The 17,058-nt window shown below is 38.6% G+C and overlaps 1 protein-coding gene across 5 annotated transcripts in view; it reads left to right on the top strand.

The window, feature by feature from the left end:
* NETO1 (neuropilin and tolloid like 1) overlaps positions 1-17,058 on the top strand; it is a 95,589-nt gene that overhangs the window by 39,552 nt on the left and 38,979 nt on the right. For all 5 annotated transcript variants that reach the window (XM_080686599.1, XM_080686598.1, XM_080686596.1 and 2 more), the window contains exons 5-6: positions 16,177-16,218; positions 16,335-16,462. In XM_080686599.1, coding sequence (XP_080542725.1) covers positions 16,177-16,218; positions 16,335-16,462 — 170 coding nt within the window. The remainder of the gene's footprint in view (positions 1-16,176; positions 16,219-16,334; positions 16,463-17,058) is intronic.

The raw sequence follows: 17,058 nt of genomic DNA on the forward strand, positions 1-17,058 counted from the left end.
AATTAAACTTTATCATAGGTATATATGTATATAAAAAAACATAGTTTGTATAGGATTCGGTACCATCCTTGATTTCAGGCATCCACAGTGGGTCTTGGAACGTATCCCCTACAGATAAGGGGGGGAGAAGGGGGCTCTACCTATATTAGAATTCCAGCTTTGCCCAATGTGTGCTGTATGATCATTATCAGTTTTCTTACTCACCCCAGTCTTGCTTTCTTCAACTTTAAAATGTGGAATGATAACCACCCCAATGAGTTAAGTATTATTTCGAGGATTAATGAGACCATCAATGCTAAAGTTTCTACACAGGGCCTGACACCTTGTAAAGGGTGGCTGCACACTGTAGGATTCTTCTGAGATTGATCCCCACACTTGCATTTACTTATATAAAGAGAAGGACATAAAGAACACAAAAGGCTCAGCTCCAGGAAACCATAAACCGAGAGCTAAGGGATGGAGAAGATATAGGGTGTCAAGCAGGGCTGCTGTTTCCAAGGGATTTAGGGCTATTTCCTGGGCAGACAATGGGCAAGAGAGATAGACAGGGCCAGGTAATGAAGGGCCTATGCCATCCCTATTGGTCATGGTTCTTCAGAGAAGCAGAATCATTTATATATGCATATATATAAGATTTGTGAAAAGGAATTGGATCACATGATCCGGAGGCTGAGAAGTCCACATATCCACAGTTGAAGACCCAGGAGAGCTGATGATGTAGTTCCAGCCCAAATTCAAAAAGGCCTGAGGACCAAGAGAGCCAGTGGTATAGTGACAGTCAGAAGCAGGCAGGCTCTGGACCCAGCAAGAGCCAATTTTTTAGTCTAAGTCCAAAGGCAGGAAAAGGCTGATGTCTCAGCTCAATAGTTGGGCAGGAGGACTTCCCTCTTATTTTGTTTCCTTTTGTTCTCTTCAGGTCCTCAACTAACCCATTGATGAGGCCCACCCACACCTGGGAGGGCAATCTTCTTTACTCTATGATTCAAAATCAATGTCATTCGGAAACACCCTCATGGACACACCTAGTATAATGTTGGGCTAAATGTCTGGGCACCTGATGACCCAGCCAGATTGACCCATAAACCATCACACCATCATTGAAGTTCTCAAAGCTGCAGCAAGGAGATAAAAAGTCTGTTGGGCAAACAGAAGCAGTAGTAGGACAGCCAATGAGCTGGCGCGGAGAGGAACAGGGTTCTGTTGTGTAGTTAGGTAAAGATAGGAAAGGAGAGCTCTGTAATTGATATCCCTTTCCAAGTATATGGTTTCTCTTTGTTTGATTCCACATTGAGGTCCATTGCAATGAGTTTAAATTTTAGAAACAGAAGCTTGTAAAATTTGATCCTAGTACATTTACTGCTGGGCTTTCCTGAAACATGAAAAGTACAAATCATTTATTCTCCTCTTAGTTTCTATATGTAAATTAAATGAACATCAATGAAGCATCCATATGTCAAAAGGCCTCTCTAAGGTACCTTATAGATTTTATATTTTTTATTTTGTAGCTTTAATGTAAAACATAGTCTTCTCTTCCTAGTATTACAAAAGCAAAAGCAGAAACCTTTTGATCTTTCTGGTGCCAGAATCACAACAGCTACGTGTTTAAGTTTTTATTGTGTGCATCTCTCGCCAAGAAAATCAGTTTTAAAATAGAGACTGGAATGGTTTCTTTAACTAAAATAAGCTAAAAAAATAGGTCTTGAAATATTTAAATTTAGCAACATGAAATTACGATCTTTTTCACATAAAATATAATTCAAATTTAATTTTATTTACTTAAAGAAAAAGTATACATTTTTGCTTTCATTGTATTTTATTTAGCAGTTTCTCTACATTTAACATTGCCTTTTATGCTTAATATTATTTTATTTTTGTTGCATCTTTCATGTGGAAATTTTCATGGTGTTGACAATAAGCAATTTCAATGTTTAAGAAACGGAGTTTTAACATGAAAATTAAAAAATTAAATTACAGTTGTATTATGCCTCAATGTTTTTAAATATTTTAAGTCAGTTTCCTCAAATCCAGGTTTTATTATGTATTTTAGTGTTGGCATTCTTGTTTAATTAAAGGCTTTAATATGAGGGAAAAATAAATCCAGCATTGATATAAAATATTTTTAAATCATAGCATTGCTTAGTTAATTGGTTCTCAACATCTCAGCATTTATGTAGATAGCTCTTTAGAATCTCCTCATTTTCTGTAAAGCCAACAATATCAAATAAATAAGTAAACTAAGGTTTGTTGTCAATGTATGTACATCTTTGGAATGAAATGTGGCACAGTTTTTCTGTGGCATGATTTTTTTTTTATATGGCAGACCTCCATTATTCCTGCTGAGCAGGACATGATTGCCACATGATTTGCTGGGGCCTTGCATCTGAGCTCTCCAGAGTAATTCTCACCAGAAATTGGGAAGAAAGTTTAGAGCCACAGAGAAAAAGAGAAAGTAAGCAGAAAAGAAGATGAGAGAGAGAAGGGAGAAGTAATTTAGAATCATCAGGGCATAAGTCAATGGCAGATAAAAAATAAAAAGAAGAAAGGACATGTCTATGTAAATCAGTGGAAAATATAATTTATTATAGAGATATGTCTTTGAGTTTTAGGAATAGAATATATATTTATACATACACACTTATATATATATGTGTGTGTGTGTGTGTGTGTGTGTGTGTGTGTATACAGATATATTTGTTCTTCTATTTTTCTTTTAGCTAATTTTTAGTTTTTTTGTGCTGTTAATATTGGAAAATAGAACATGTAATAAATTTTCAATGACTATCAGAAATTTCAAAATAATGCATTGCTTGTTCGCTTTATTTGACTAATAGATAAAGAAGAAATTTTTATAAATTATAATATTTTAGACTATGTTTTTCCTAAGGAACTATCATAATATTAATAATACTGTAATGTAAATATTTTAATCATTACGTTGATCATAACATCTCAATCAGTGATGGGTCCTCTGGACTAAAAATTGCCTCATGTTTAACTTTAGAGTCTGAAAATACTAGGATGAATAAAGTCTTCTTGTCTTCCAAAAATAGGCTTAAAACAGTCAAAGGTACATTCTATTCTGAAAATGAAATTGCATTTTCAGAATAGAATATTCATCTGAGGAAGAAGTACATGCATGTGATGAGATGATGAGCGTGGGGATGGTCCAATACCCTCATTCCCTTAGTTGGCAGCTGGTGTTGGCCACAGCCTTTTAGGTCAGCTTAGACTCTCGATTCCAATAATTACAGGCTGTTGTTGTTCATTGTGATTAAGCCCCTCTTAGGTCAAAATTATATGCAAAGTTCTGGAGGAAGGAAAGACTAAGGTGAAGAGGCTGGCCAGGATTCAGATGCCCTAAGGCAGTGGTCAGCAAACTGCGGCTCACGAGCCACGTGCGGCTACATGTGGCTCTCGAGCCGCAGTTTGCCGCTCTGTTGACTAATGAGTTTGCCGACCACTGCCCTAAGGTGAGGAGGCTGGGACTAAGGTGACCATAGTAGATGGAAAAGGAGGTTTGTAGTGAGCAATTTCACAAAGAATAATTGAAAACTCTTGGTGTCTTTTTGATTGAAAGAAACTGTAAAGTCAAGTTAATTTTATTTTTGAACTTTCAGCTCAGGTAATCAGGAGTAGGCTCAGGATTGATAAAAATGAAAAGTCTAAGGAAATATAACTGATGGGAGCTCATCAATCATACTCTGACTAAACAAGAGAGACCTAATTCTCCCTTCCAACCTAAAAATTATGATATTGATTTATACTACTTTAGACCATTACTTTGGGGAAGACTTGGATTATTTTCAGACTTCTTAATGAAATAACTTTAGGTGCTCTTATATTTGAGTGATAGAAAATTGAGCAAAGAGAGTCCAGATTTAGCCAATGTCTTAATAAACAGCTGGGTATTCAACTGCAGCTCAAGGTCACCTGAATCACTCAAGGTTTTCATAATCCAACACGATTTTTATAATTATACACATTTTTTGTAAAAGCCAATGGAAATAAATGTTAGTATAGCACTACTAAAAATTCTAAGATACATTGCAGTGAACTGTCTGAGTTGTATTTATGTGATATGGGCTGGAAATGTGCTTAATTTTTACAATCCTCAGATGATAAGTTTGGGGTCCAAGTGGACCCTAGCAGTCTAGCTCTGTCTAGAGCTCCAGCATCTACAATTCTATCCAGTTCACCAAGAGGGAGGTTACATTTCTAAAAAGAAATTCTTTCTGAGAGGCAGAAGGGTTTGAGGAGCTTTGGTCTTTCTTAACATATGGTTCAACACTGGAGACCCGACCCTGATCACTTGTATTCTCAAGTGGCATACTCATTATTCAGATACCCGCCGATACTTCTCGAAGCACTGTAATATTGGGGAAATGAGTACCAGGGGTCCAAAGAGATGGAACAAATAGAGATGAAAGGATTTTGAAAAAAATTTTAAGTATTAATTCCCTTATACTTAAAATGGGCCAAGGTTACTTGCTAGAGGAGAATAAAAGTAAGTGATAATTCTTTCAGATAGTTGCCTGCATCTAAGGACCTGAAATTTCCAGCTGTAACATTAGACACAATGCTTTTGTAGAAGTGGCTTCATGCCCATTTAGATTAGGTAAATTTTACCATTATCTAAAATGTGGGTATAATTTCTGAGCTAAATTGAGCTAAAAGGTATTTTTGTACCTAGTGTATGTTGTTATGTATTAAGGAAAAAGTAGGTATTTGGACATTTATGAGTGTCTAGCATTATTTGGCTCTTTGTAAACATGCATTAGGAACTATGTCAGAGTTTTCTGCAGGAATTCATCAGCTGATCTCAATCATTTGGGGAAGTGAGGTGAACTCCTTATTAACCCCAAAGTTAAATGCTGTCTAGTGGAAATAAGTGTAGTGTGCAGAGTAAACAGTGAGGCCACAGTGGTATTTGACTTTGCAAATAATGGCTTTAGAGCTGCAATAATATTTTAGGTATATTTTAAAAATAATATTTTAGGTATTTTCTTATCCATTTATCATCCAGGAGCCAAAATTCAGAATTGTATTTGCATGGGATAACTCGTATTTTTAGAGCACTGCATACTTGAAGAAATCTATATTGTTATCTATTATCTAGTCAATATTCCCAAGTTCCCCCCTCCTTTTTTGCATCAAGCCCGGTTGATATTTTTATCTAATCTTTTAGAAAGAAGGTAGGATTCTGTCAATAATTGTTGTTACATAATATCAGCTCAACACCATTAAATCTTTCTGCTGAATTCTTTACAAAAGAAATATCCAACCTACTTTTTGGTTGTATGTTTTAGTTTTGCTTTTAAATTCATTCTGTTTACCATAAAATCCTTATATAACTTTTTTAAAACTACTTGCTGCGTATATCATTTTGTGTCCTTTAAGTCTCAGTCTTTCTATATCATTACTCACTATATGTGGCTTTTATAAAAAAGTGTGTCACAGCATTTCGTTCATTTGAAGAGCAGACGGATGGTTAGAACTCCAAGATTCCGACCTTGAGCCTTGTGACTTAGAAATGAGGACACACTTACTCTTAATAACAGAATATGGTAACTTCAGCTCTTTCTCCAGACTAGCAGAATCTATCCTCTTCTATTCATTCCATGGCTTTCTCCAGGGTTTGTCAAGAGGGGCCTCCTGTGTGCTTTCACTCCAATCTATTGGAGGGCAGCACTTGGCTTTTCACATTTGCTTTCCCCCCAGTCCTGCGCTGGCTCCCTTGGCCCTTCTGCACTGCTGGTGCCTGGCACATCCACTCTGGTGTCCTTGCCAAGGCCACCAACAGAGAATGCTCCCAATGCTGCCAATTAAAGGTCTTTCCAGCTCTATTTAGAAGGGGTAAGGCTCACCAAATTCAGGAAGCACAAAAGATCTTGACTTGAGGCTCCATTTGCATGGCTTATACAGCTTTATTGTGTCCACACTATATTTATTTAGCTGTAACTTTAAGGCTTTCCTGTGATACTTGTGTTTATATTTTTTAAATGAAATGGAGAAAACCTACCTTTTCTTATCAAATGTTTTAATGTTTTTATTTTCTGTGACATTGTTTATTAGCAGACAGTGACAGAGTGGGATGAAAGAGGCTGATGTGAGGATAACGCCACCCCCCACCACACAAGTGTACACACACACACACACACACAATTTGTGTTGTCATCCCACATTCAGGTTTTGGCTGCTGCATGCTACCCCTCTGCAGCCTTACGCACATTTGCTAGCCCTGTCCCCAAGCAATGCAATTATTTGCTCCCAGACTGTCAAATGGCATCATGAAAAGTCATTTATGCTCTCACTCTCTGGGCATAAAAGTTCAGACCCAGCTCCTTACTACCGCTGTGTATTAGCTCTAACCTCTCCTGGGGTCAACACCTTCTCCCTGATTACAAATCAACACAGTTGTGCATATCAATAAACATGAATGAATAATGGGAAAGGAGTGAATGGGAAGTAATAGAGAGGAGGGCTTTGGAAATGTTTTATAACTAAGTGTTAGCACCACCAGTGAGCAGCAAGAAGTGCTCTACTGACCCAGCTCTAGTGAGAAGCGTGGTTCAAAGATGGGCTTGTTCATTTTGGGTTTCATGTGATTTAGGATGGACTTACGTGGGTGAGTGAATGACGGTGTTCTGAGAGCATTGGGGGAGTGAACTTTGCCAATAATCCATCAAGAACTTCCCTGTTTTATCTTGGATAGGAAAAAAATATGTCCTATGATAGCTAATTCAAATATGCAAACACCAAACACCAGTTTTGAAGAATCTGTTTTTCTTTAAATCGTCTTTATTTATTTTTTTGTCCTTTCAATGAGTTCTTCCCTCCTTCCATCAAGTTGTTTTTTAATTTTATAGAGTAAATGCATATTTTCCCCACAAAACAATACTATTGCCTTGTGACTATCAAAAACAAACATTGTAAAAGCCTACTAAATGTGAACATAAGCAAAATCCAGCTTCTGTGCACTCATTTGTAAGAGTTGTTCTCCCAATTTATTTAATAATATAGATACAAACATCATGAAGAAACTTCATATTTTACAGCTAAATAAGTAAAATAAGGAAGCAAGAAATCCATATGAGCCATGAAAATATTAATAACATTTTAAAGGACTTGCACATTTCCTTCCTGAAATTCTTGTAAAGTTTGATTTCCTAAATTTCATGAGTCAATTTGATGTTACACTCTGAAAAAAGAAGGTGTAGTATGTGAACTCGCTCTCTGTGCTGCCATTTAGACAGAAAGGCAAACTCCATGTGAAGCTATAAATTCCAACCCAATATTTCGAGGTAACAGTAAGCCTTTAAAAAAAGGTTTAAAATGTTGTGCTATGATTTTATACTGGAGTGATGTTGCTTCTAGACAAGATTGAAATAAATCAGATTCTTAAGATATGATGGAGCAAACTATTTTAGTATTGTGCTGTCAAGATTCTTTTGCATTAATTTTAAAACAGCATCTTAAATTCAGTTAACTGATTTCAAAGACTATAAACACAGTGCTTTTCTATGTTGAGTAGGAAGCCAGGGATCAACAGTGGGGTGGGATGCAGAGAAGCGAAGAAGGATGGAAATGGGAAAGTGGCCATTGATATGGACAGTTATCAATGCCATGGCTGGTTTAATAAAGATATGCCCACGACTTTCAAAAGTCAGTAGAGATGAGAAGTGGAGACATTATGGAGCTAATGACATAATCTGAGATGTATGAGGTTGTGAAAGATTGAGAAGAATACTGATTAACTTTCTCTAAGAAGCTGTCAGGTAGTTGAGTTGTGAAAAGCAAACATATTTAAGGATCAAAGTTGGTTTCTATAATCAGAGAGTTTTGTAAATATAATTACATGGACAAGTCAGGCAATTACATTTCCCCATAAATGCTGTTCCAGAAATGTTACTGTGTCCTGTGGTAATGGCATACTTGAGCTGTACACAAACAACATCCTCATTATAGCTAAAAAAAATAGTAAGTTTTAGAAATATTTACTTATTTGAGATATACAGATAGCTACTAAATTATTTAGGTTATAAGTTAAAACAAGTTGCATATTTCTAAAGTTGTTGAACTCCTATTTTACTCGTTTGTAAAATAAGATGCTTCTGATTTGATTCAGTCATATTCTCATCAGATAAACAGTGATTCACTGAAAGTCCATCTTTAGCATGGCTGGTATTGTGGAAATTCCTTCGGGATATGAAATATAAGCATTGCACAAGGCTGAGTTAAGAAATTGTAACTTAGAGTTTTGTTGGGAAAAGGCATTTATCTATGATGCCAAGATGGGGTAGGTTAGAACAGAAATTCTGAAATATTGGGGTTTCAAAACCCTTATCCTCTTTTTAAAAATACTGAAGACCTCAAAGTGCTTTGGTTTATGTAGCTATATCATTCAATATTTATCATATTATACATTTAGGATAAAATTTTAATTAGCTATTTATTAATATATAGAAAAATTACATTAATAAACCAATGATGTGTTAACATAAAAACATATTTTAAAAATTATTAACATTGAAATATTAATTAATAAATATTGAAATAAAAACTAGATAATTACATTGTTTCACAGTTTTGTAAATCTACTTAATAATCTTGCTTATTAGAAGGCAATTAGATTCTCACATCTGCTTCAGCATTAAATCTGTTGCAATGTGTCTTCATGGGTAAAATATATGAGGAAACTTCAGCCTCACAGAGATATATAATTAGAAAAAGAAAAAAATATTTTTGTAGTCTTTTCAGATGGATACTACTTCAAACCCCAAAAAGCAATAGTTTCTGAAAGGTTAGTTGCAATGAAGAATGTGAAACTCTATCAATGAATTTTTATATTCTGTTACATTAAAATCTATCAATGTCTTTTGCTCTTTGAAATGCCTCTTTAACCCCTGTGTGATTGTTTAACATCATGCCTTACTAGTTGACAGTTATTGGATCACAGTTATATATATCTTCCAAATGTTGACACATTTCATTATTTAAGGTAACAAATAATATTTGTTCAGATCAACAGTCACACTTAAACATTCTTAAGGCTTGAGAAACTGTCAAATACACATTGATTGCTTGAATTTTATCATTTGCAGCTAACATTGTCAATTGTTCCCCTTAAAATCAACAGATTTACTATATTCAACCTGAAGCAAAGATGTGCACTCAGAATTTTAAATTAAGAAAAAGTAATTTTTAGTGCTTCATCAAGAATACTTTTTTAATGATTTGAGAGAGAAAGAGAGAGAAATAGAGAGAGAGAGAGAGAGAGAGAGAGAGACATTGATTTGTTATTCTACTCATTTATGCATTCATTCGTTGCTTCCTATATGTGCCCTCATAAGGGATTGAACCTGCAACCTTGGATGAAGGTCTAACAAACTGAACTACCCCGCCAGGCCTCATTAAGGAGACTTTTAAGTAAAATAGTTCTTTGCCCCACAAATGCATGGAGATAGTTATACAGGCAATGCTCACCACGAAGATTGGTGCTGTTGTCTTGTGTTAGGGCATCAGCAGTTTCATTCACCACTGACTGCTCCATCAACACAGATGTTCTCCTACAAGTCATAAGATTCCAGTTACCCAATGTTTTGAATACTTCATCACTCCTTCATTTTGCTGCCAAGCAGACACATAAAAGCAGCCTTCGATGATTGCCCCATGCTGAAACTGGACAAATTCAAGCAAAATAAGCCAGCTCAACCATGTCTGCACATCTGTCTATTTGTTACACAAACAAGATATTAACTCTGTCTTCTTGCTTCACCTAAAATTGAAAATCAGAGTGCTACTGTATGGTTAGAAAGCAGCTATGTCCTGTGATTTTTTTTCCCCCACTGACTTTTATCCAATAGCCATTCAGCAATTGCAGCTGTTTGATTAGTTTCCTGAGAATCTAGTCAATGCAACACACTAACCTGTTTTGTAAGATATTCCAGCAACTTTGTTATTTTTAGTTTGAGAGTGGTGACAAACAAGTTTAAGCTTTTATTTCTTTTGTTTTGAAATACTACTTTTTCAAAAAACTTCCTCCTTACAAAAAAATAATATAGAATAACTATCCTATATAATAAAACCCTAATATGTAAGTTGGCCGAACGGCAGAATGACCAGTTGCTATGATGCGCACTGACCACTAGAGGGCAGATGCTCAACATAGGAGCTGCCCCCTGGTGGTCAGTATGCTCCCACAGTGGGAGCACCGCTAAGCCAGAAGCCGGGCTCACGGCTGGCGAGTGCAGCAGCAGTGGCAGGAGCCTCTCCCACCTCCAGGACAGCGCTAAGGACTCCTTGGGGGATGTCTGACTGCCGGCTTAGGCCTGCTCCCCTAAATAGGCAGTTGGACATCCCCCAACGGGTCCCAGACTGTGAGAGGACACAGGCCGGGCTGAGGGACGCCCCCCCCCCCAAGTGCACGAAAGTTGTGCACCGGGCCTCTAGTTTTCTATAATATGAAGCATGTTATTATATACTTATACAATTATTGTATTAACATTTATTATTTCATTATAAAATAAATAAAAAATTATTTATGTGGTTTCTTTAATGTGAAAAGATGCATTGCAGACTTTTGAAGGGAAAAGTAGAAGATTTTCTTTCTTGACTCAATGGCACCATGTCACATCTAAAAATGCTGAAAAGAAATTTGCAAAACAGAGTTCTTTGACTCAAGAATGTGAAAAATATACATCAAAGTAAATGACAAAATTCTAAATAAGAAACAAAAGTATAATACAATCTTTTCTTTTCCAGGCTTTCTGGATATTAAAATTTAGCTTATTGTGTGTGATGCAACACATCTTTGAATCAACTGATTATAAGAACTAGCTCCATTGTAGCTTCATTTTGCGATCAATCATTAAAGAAAAAGAACTGAATTTTTCAAATATAAATATGATGAGCTCTTTGAAATCCAACAAATATTTGTTATAGCTTCAAACTAGCAGTGAACAACACTGCCAACGCATCTTCATGGATGAGTTATCATATCGGCTGGAGAAGCACACACAATAGCTGAGATATTTCGCTTTTCAAGAGCTAATTATGTCTACATTTGAAATATTCAATACTTTTCAAGCAAGTCTTTGTTTCCAAATAATGTTGCAATCAAACTGTCACAATAAAATTACTAGAAAATATTTTTTCTGCCTGAATCACAATAAGGCAAATTATTGACATTTATAAGGCTGAAGAAATGATAGCTTTTGTCATTTGTTTGTTTCTTGTACACAGCTTTCCCATTTCATTTGGAGTAGATTTCTCCTTTCCATAAGTAAGAGACCTCTTTGAAATGCTCTGTGTCATTCTTTTCACCACCTTTAGACATGGATAGTGCAATGGTGGTGGAGAAAGTGAGTCTTTCAGTCCAGTGGGAGAATATAGTCAACTAAACATAAACAAATAGGAAAATAATAGTAAACTATAGTAACAAAAACAAACACAATACCACTGTAAACAGGGTCACCCAGGAAGACCTTTCTAAGAATATCATATTTGATCTAAAAACTGAAAAATAAGAAAGATCCAGCTCTGCAAAGACCTGGGAGAAAAACAGACAGGAAAGGGTTTAAGTTCAAAGCCCCGAGAATAAGAACAGCCTGGGGCCCTGGGAAGCTGCAGAAAAGAGAAAGGGTCAATGTGTCTTGAGAGGAAAGAACAGAGGTGAGCAGTGGTGGGTATTTGGGGTCAGGTGGTCAGGAGCAAGAACACAGGGCCTTATAGTCCATGAAAAAGAGTTCTGGTTTTATTCCAATAGCAATGGAAATCCAGAGTGTATCATGATTAGATTTACATTTATATTTTTAAAAATGTATTCCGGTTGCTTAGTGGAGTGTAGATTGGAGAGGGGGGCTCTAGAATAAGAGATAACTTAGTCGACTCCATTGCACTTGCGCATAATAATTTTTCATAATCCTTGAACAACACGAGCAATGACTCCATCGTAGTATTCTTTTTTTTTTTTTTTTTTAAATATATTTTATTGATATTTTACAGAGAGGAAGGGAGAGGGATAGAGAGCTAGAAACATCGATGAGAGAGAAACATCGATCAGCTGCCTCCTGCAACACCCCCCACTGGGGATGTGCCTGCAACCAAGGTACATGCCCTTGACCGGAATCGAACCCGGGGCCCTTCAGTCCGCAGGCCGACGCTCTATCCACTGAGCCAAACCGGTTTCGGCCAATCGTAGTATTCTTAAATTCAGTGTCAGCTGTTTTTAAAAATCATTGTATTGTTTATATTTGTTTGTTTTCACAGATTGTATGGGCCGTAGTTATGGTGATGATTATATGACTGGTGGCTAATTCAAATGGAATTGCAGAAACAATTTTTCCTAACCTTTTTTTAAACTATCAGTGCTTTAATACAAAGACAAAAATAAATTTTCAATTCCAAGAACTGGCATTTCTCTCAACATTATCTGGCATGAGTTATAAAAATGACAAATGTTAGCCTTCAACTAGAAAATAGAATACCAGCCACATTTCCACACAATCATAGGAACAGCCATGCAAGGCTGAAACACTCTAATCCAAAAGGAGGTACTGACTAATAATGACTATTAAGCATTATTCAAAATAGTGAAAAGGTTATAATGAATAATAAAGAATCTAAATAAATGAGGTGAGCAAACTGGATGTCAAAATAAGGGAAAATGTGGATGGTCTCTTCAATATCAACAAAACTGCCTTGTGGTGACAACCCATCTGAGTAACTGTACACAAAGCATGGTTCTTTTTTTATATACAGTAGGTATTAAATATACATCGTTTAAAAGAATAACCAAGTGCCTATTGAGTTAGATGAAGGGAAAAACCCTGATAGGGGTGTCCTAATCCTGGGTAACTATGTTGACCTCATGTCTACTTCTTTCATGGAAATTGCATTCAGGTACTTTTTTCTTCCTTTTCCAGAAAGGTAAAAGAACTCTTTTAAAGAGTTACACAAAGTAATTTTTATCTTGATGCAAATTGTATGGCCACTTTCTAATAATGTCCCATAATAAACTGAGTCTAAATAGCAGGTGATATGACTAAAATGTATCATGACTGACCCAGGCCTTCCATTTCATTAGAACAGTGAATGCTATGGTTTAACAGGCACACAAACAACAACCTATGGTGAGTACTGTGGGTATGCAGTTGTGGGTTTAATACATCCACACAGACACATGGATGTACATACACACACAGTCTTAACATCCAGAACTAACTCCCTCCAGAAAGAGCACTACCCTTTCATATTTCAACCCTAGACTATTGCTGAGCAGTACCTTGAAAAATACAGTGTGGGGCAAAAGTAGGTTTACAGTTGTTTATATAAAAATAATGCAATCTACACTAATAAAAGAGAAATATGTAAATTGACCATCACTTCATGACACCCACCAGCCAATCAGGAGTGAGTATGCAAATTAGTGGGACAAATATGGCGGCAGCCACGAAGCCAGCCAGAGCGGACGGGAGGCTTGGGTCACCCCTGGCGACAGAGGAAGCCAAGCTTCCTGCCTGCCCTGGCCGGTCGCTGAAGGAGGGGCCCGGCCTGAGCACGGGAGGCTTGGGTCGCCTGTGTCAGCTGCTGAGGTTGGGGCCTGCAAACAGCCCTCAGCCCCTCACCCAGGCTGGCTACGCCACCATCAGGGTGAGGGTCCCCACTGGGGGGTGTGACCAGCCTGAGAACGGCCCTCAGCCCCTTACCCAGGCTGGCCACATCCCCAATGGGTGAGGGTCCCCACTTGGGGGCATGGCCATCCTGCAAACAGCCATCAGCCCCTTACACAGGCTGGCCAGGCACCCCAGTGGGGACCCCCACCCTGAAGGAGATGTTGCCAGCCTGAAAACAGCCCTCAGTCCCTCATCCAGGCTGGCCATGCATCCCCCTGCGGGGACCCTCACCCCATGGGGGCATGGCTGGCCTGCAAACTGCCACAGCCCCTCACTCAGGCTGGCACTGTACCCAGTGGGGACCCCCACCCCAATGGGGGCATGGCCAGCCTGCACACCACCAAAGGCCCCTTGCCCAGGCCACCCTGATCCGGGTTCACCCCCAAGAAAACCCCCACTCTGATCCGGGACACCCTTCAGGGCAACCCAGCCAGCCCTCACCCATGCACCAGGCCTCTATCTATTCTAATAAAAGGGTAATATGCTAATTAGACTGGGAGACCTTCCAGACATTCTTCTGGAAAAAGCCATGGTGGTGGGGCTGAGGTAGAGGTGGTTAGGGGCCAAGAAGAGAGGGCAGTTGTGGGTGATCAGGCCAGGATGGGATGGCAGTTGTGGGTGATCAGGCTTGGGGGGGCAGTTGGGGGTGAACAGGCCAGAAGGGGTGTACAGTTGGGGGCTAGCAGGCCATCAGTGGGGGTCAGTTGGGGGCAATTAAGCCGGCGGGGGGTGGCAGTTGGGGGTGAGCAGGCCAACAGGGGGGCAGTTGGGGGTGAGCAGGCCAGCGGGGAGGGCAGGTGGGGCAAGCAGGCCAGCATGGGGGGGAAGTTGGGGGCAAGCAGGCCAGCAGTGGGGGGAAGTTGAGTGTGAACAGGCCATTATTTTATATAAAAATAATGCAATCTACACTAATAAAAGAGAAATATGTAAATTGACCATCACTTCATGTTGGGGGCAAGCAGACCGTCAGTGGGGGTCAGTTGGGGGCAATCAGGTCGGCGGGCAGGGCAGTTGGGGGTGAGCAGGTTAGCAGGGGGGGCAGTTGGGGGCAAGCAGGCCAGCAGGGGGGGCAGTTGGGGGTGAGCAGGCCAGCAGGCAGAGTGGTTAGGGGCAATCAGGCAGGCAGGCAGGTGAGCAGTTAGGAGCCAGCAGTCCTGGATTGCGAGAGGGATGTTGACTGCCCTCCACAGGGATCAGGCCTAAACGGGCAGTCAGACATCCCTTGAGGGGTCCCAGATTGGAGAGGGTGCAGGCTGAGCTGAGGGACACCCCCCCCTGCCATGCACGAATTTTTTGCACTGGGCCACTAGTCATGAATAAATAAAAATACAAGCATAAACTCTGTATTTCGAATATTCACAACTGTAAACCAACTTTGCCCCACCCTGTATTTCTAACTTTACAAGGTTTTAAATTTATAACAAATACCCTAGTAGTAAAATAAAATTAAATTTCAGAGTCATCTTTTAAATTGGACATGATGTGTCTCCAAGATAAATTATAGGCTTTGAAGCCTTTGCCCATAAATAAAAGAAAATCCAATTCAAAGTAACTGAGAGTAGAAGGACTCATATTATTTTTAAAGCAAGGACCCTCAGGGGAGCATGACTGCAGAAGGTTACTACCAAGCCCAGTGAACAGGTAAGGACTCACTTCTCCAGCTCTCCATTCTACTCATCATGAGCTCACTGTCAATATACCTGCCTTGTCACTATTATTATTATTGAGGAAAACTTTCTCAGAAGCCCTCCCATGGGCTGACCTTTATATCATGGGGACTGCATGCCTATCTCAAAATCAATTCCCAGGCATAGAAGGGAGACCATCATTTTGGGTTTCTATCACCTAAGGACTCCTCTGAGGCTCATGAGAAAGTAACCTGGACCTGCTGCAGGTTGAGAGGAAGCCGGGGAGAATGGGTGATGAGTAGACACAACATGGCATGAAAAGTTAGGGAAAAGATTAGATGAAAAAGAGATTGTGCAGTCCACCGGAGTCTTAGGTTTTACGTCTTAACTCTGTGCTTTCCAATATTTCATTTGAAAATTGTGTTTCAACAATTTATAGAATCTTTCAAAACAGACAAAATGCTAGTAGTTGTATCTAGAATAAATGGCAGTTTACCCAAACTTTGAATTATCTATTGCATATATTTTACAAAAATATATATTGTCCAATTATGGACTTAGAAATAATGAGTTAGATTCATATCTGATGATTTGAGGACAGAATGGCATTGGAAGGTTTAAAAAAAAAACAGCTTATTTTATATTGATAAAAACTCTATAGTGATAACAATATGTTATATAAATTAACATTTCAATCAATATTATCATGCAGTTCTGATTTAAGCATTTAATTTCCCCTAATGTGGATTTTTAGGCAGATTTCTGAATCATTTAATGGTATGTTACACAGCACCATGTAATGGTATGTTAATCAACATTTATTATTCTGTAACAAATGCAGAATAACATTAATTGTCTTTTTCTCAATTTTTAAGATCCTGAATTTAAGGACCTTGGAGTTTTGAAACCATTACCAGGTTGGTAAAATAGATTTTTAATAATGTTCAGAGGCCTTTGTTTTCTGCTATGAAATATACTTTTGGTTTATTATTCAAGCTCCATTTTTGTGTTTGTTTGGCATTTTGTTATTTAGTGTGTGAGTTTGAAATGGGCGGTCCTGAAGGAATTGTGGAATCTATACAAATTATGAAGGAAGGCAAAGCTTCTGCTAGCGAGGCCGTTGATTGCAAGTGGTACATCCGAGCACCTCCACGATCCAAGGTCAGTCTCAAGGTCAAACCCAGACTGCACAGTTGACTTGGGGAGTGTCTACAGCCTGTACAACCTTCCAGCAAACGGGATGTGCTCAGTGCATTTCAGAGCACCACAATAAGCTGTCATTTTATTTGGGTTTTGAAATGCAACTTGTCTTCCCCCGTTCAGTGTAACTTTCACATCATAAGTAATATGGAGATGGTGCTAAAGATCATTAGATAATCTGAACAATAGACTCTACCATAGCTCCACTCCTCTGAAAAACGGATTGAAATGTTATCCATAAGGAAAGGTTCTAAGTATAATTAAACTTATGCTTTTTAACCTAAAATCACATTGAGGAAAGAAATAGTCCAGGGTTTACAAATCCACAGATCTCTGGCAGATAAAATAGACTTGTAAAAAGGTCCATGGCAAACAGGACCCAAGAGGGTGTTAATGATACCTGGAAATGTGTGGGGCAGGAAAATGATGTGATCAGATCTATATCAGGGAAAACAGTTCTCCCTGTGACAGAGGGGTTAACAGTAAGTAGTAATCCCCATCATGGAGACTAGCTTATGGTGGTAGACAGATGAAGGGAACTGTACCTATAGATATTG

The sequence above is a fragment of the Plecotus auritus genome (assembly GCF_963455305.1).
Source record: "Plecotus auritus genome assembly, chromosome: 8".
NCBI classification, from domain to species: domain Eukaryota; kingdom Metazoa; phylum Chordata; class Mammalia; order Chiroptera; family Vespertilionidae; genus Plecotus; species Plecotus auritus.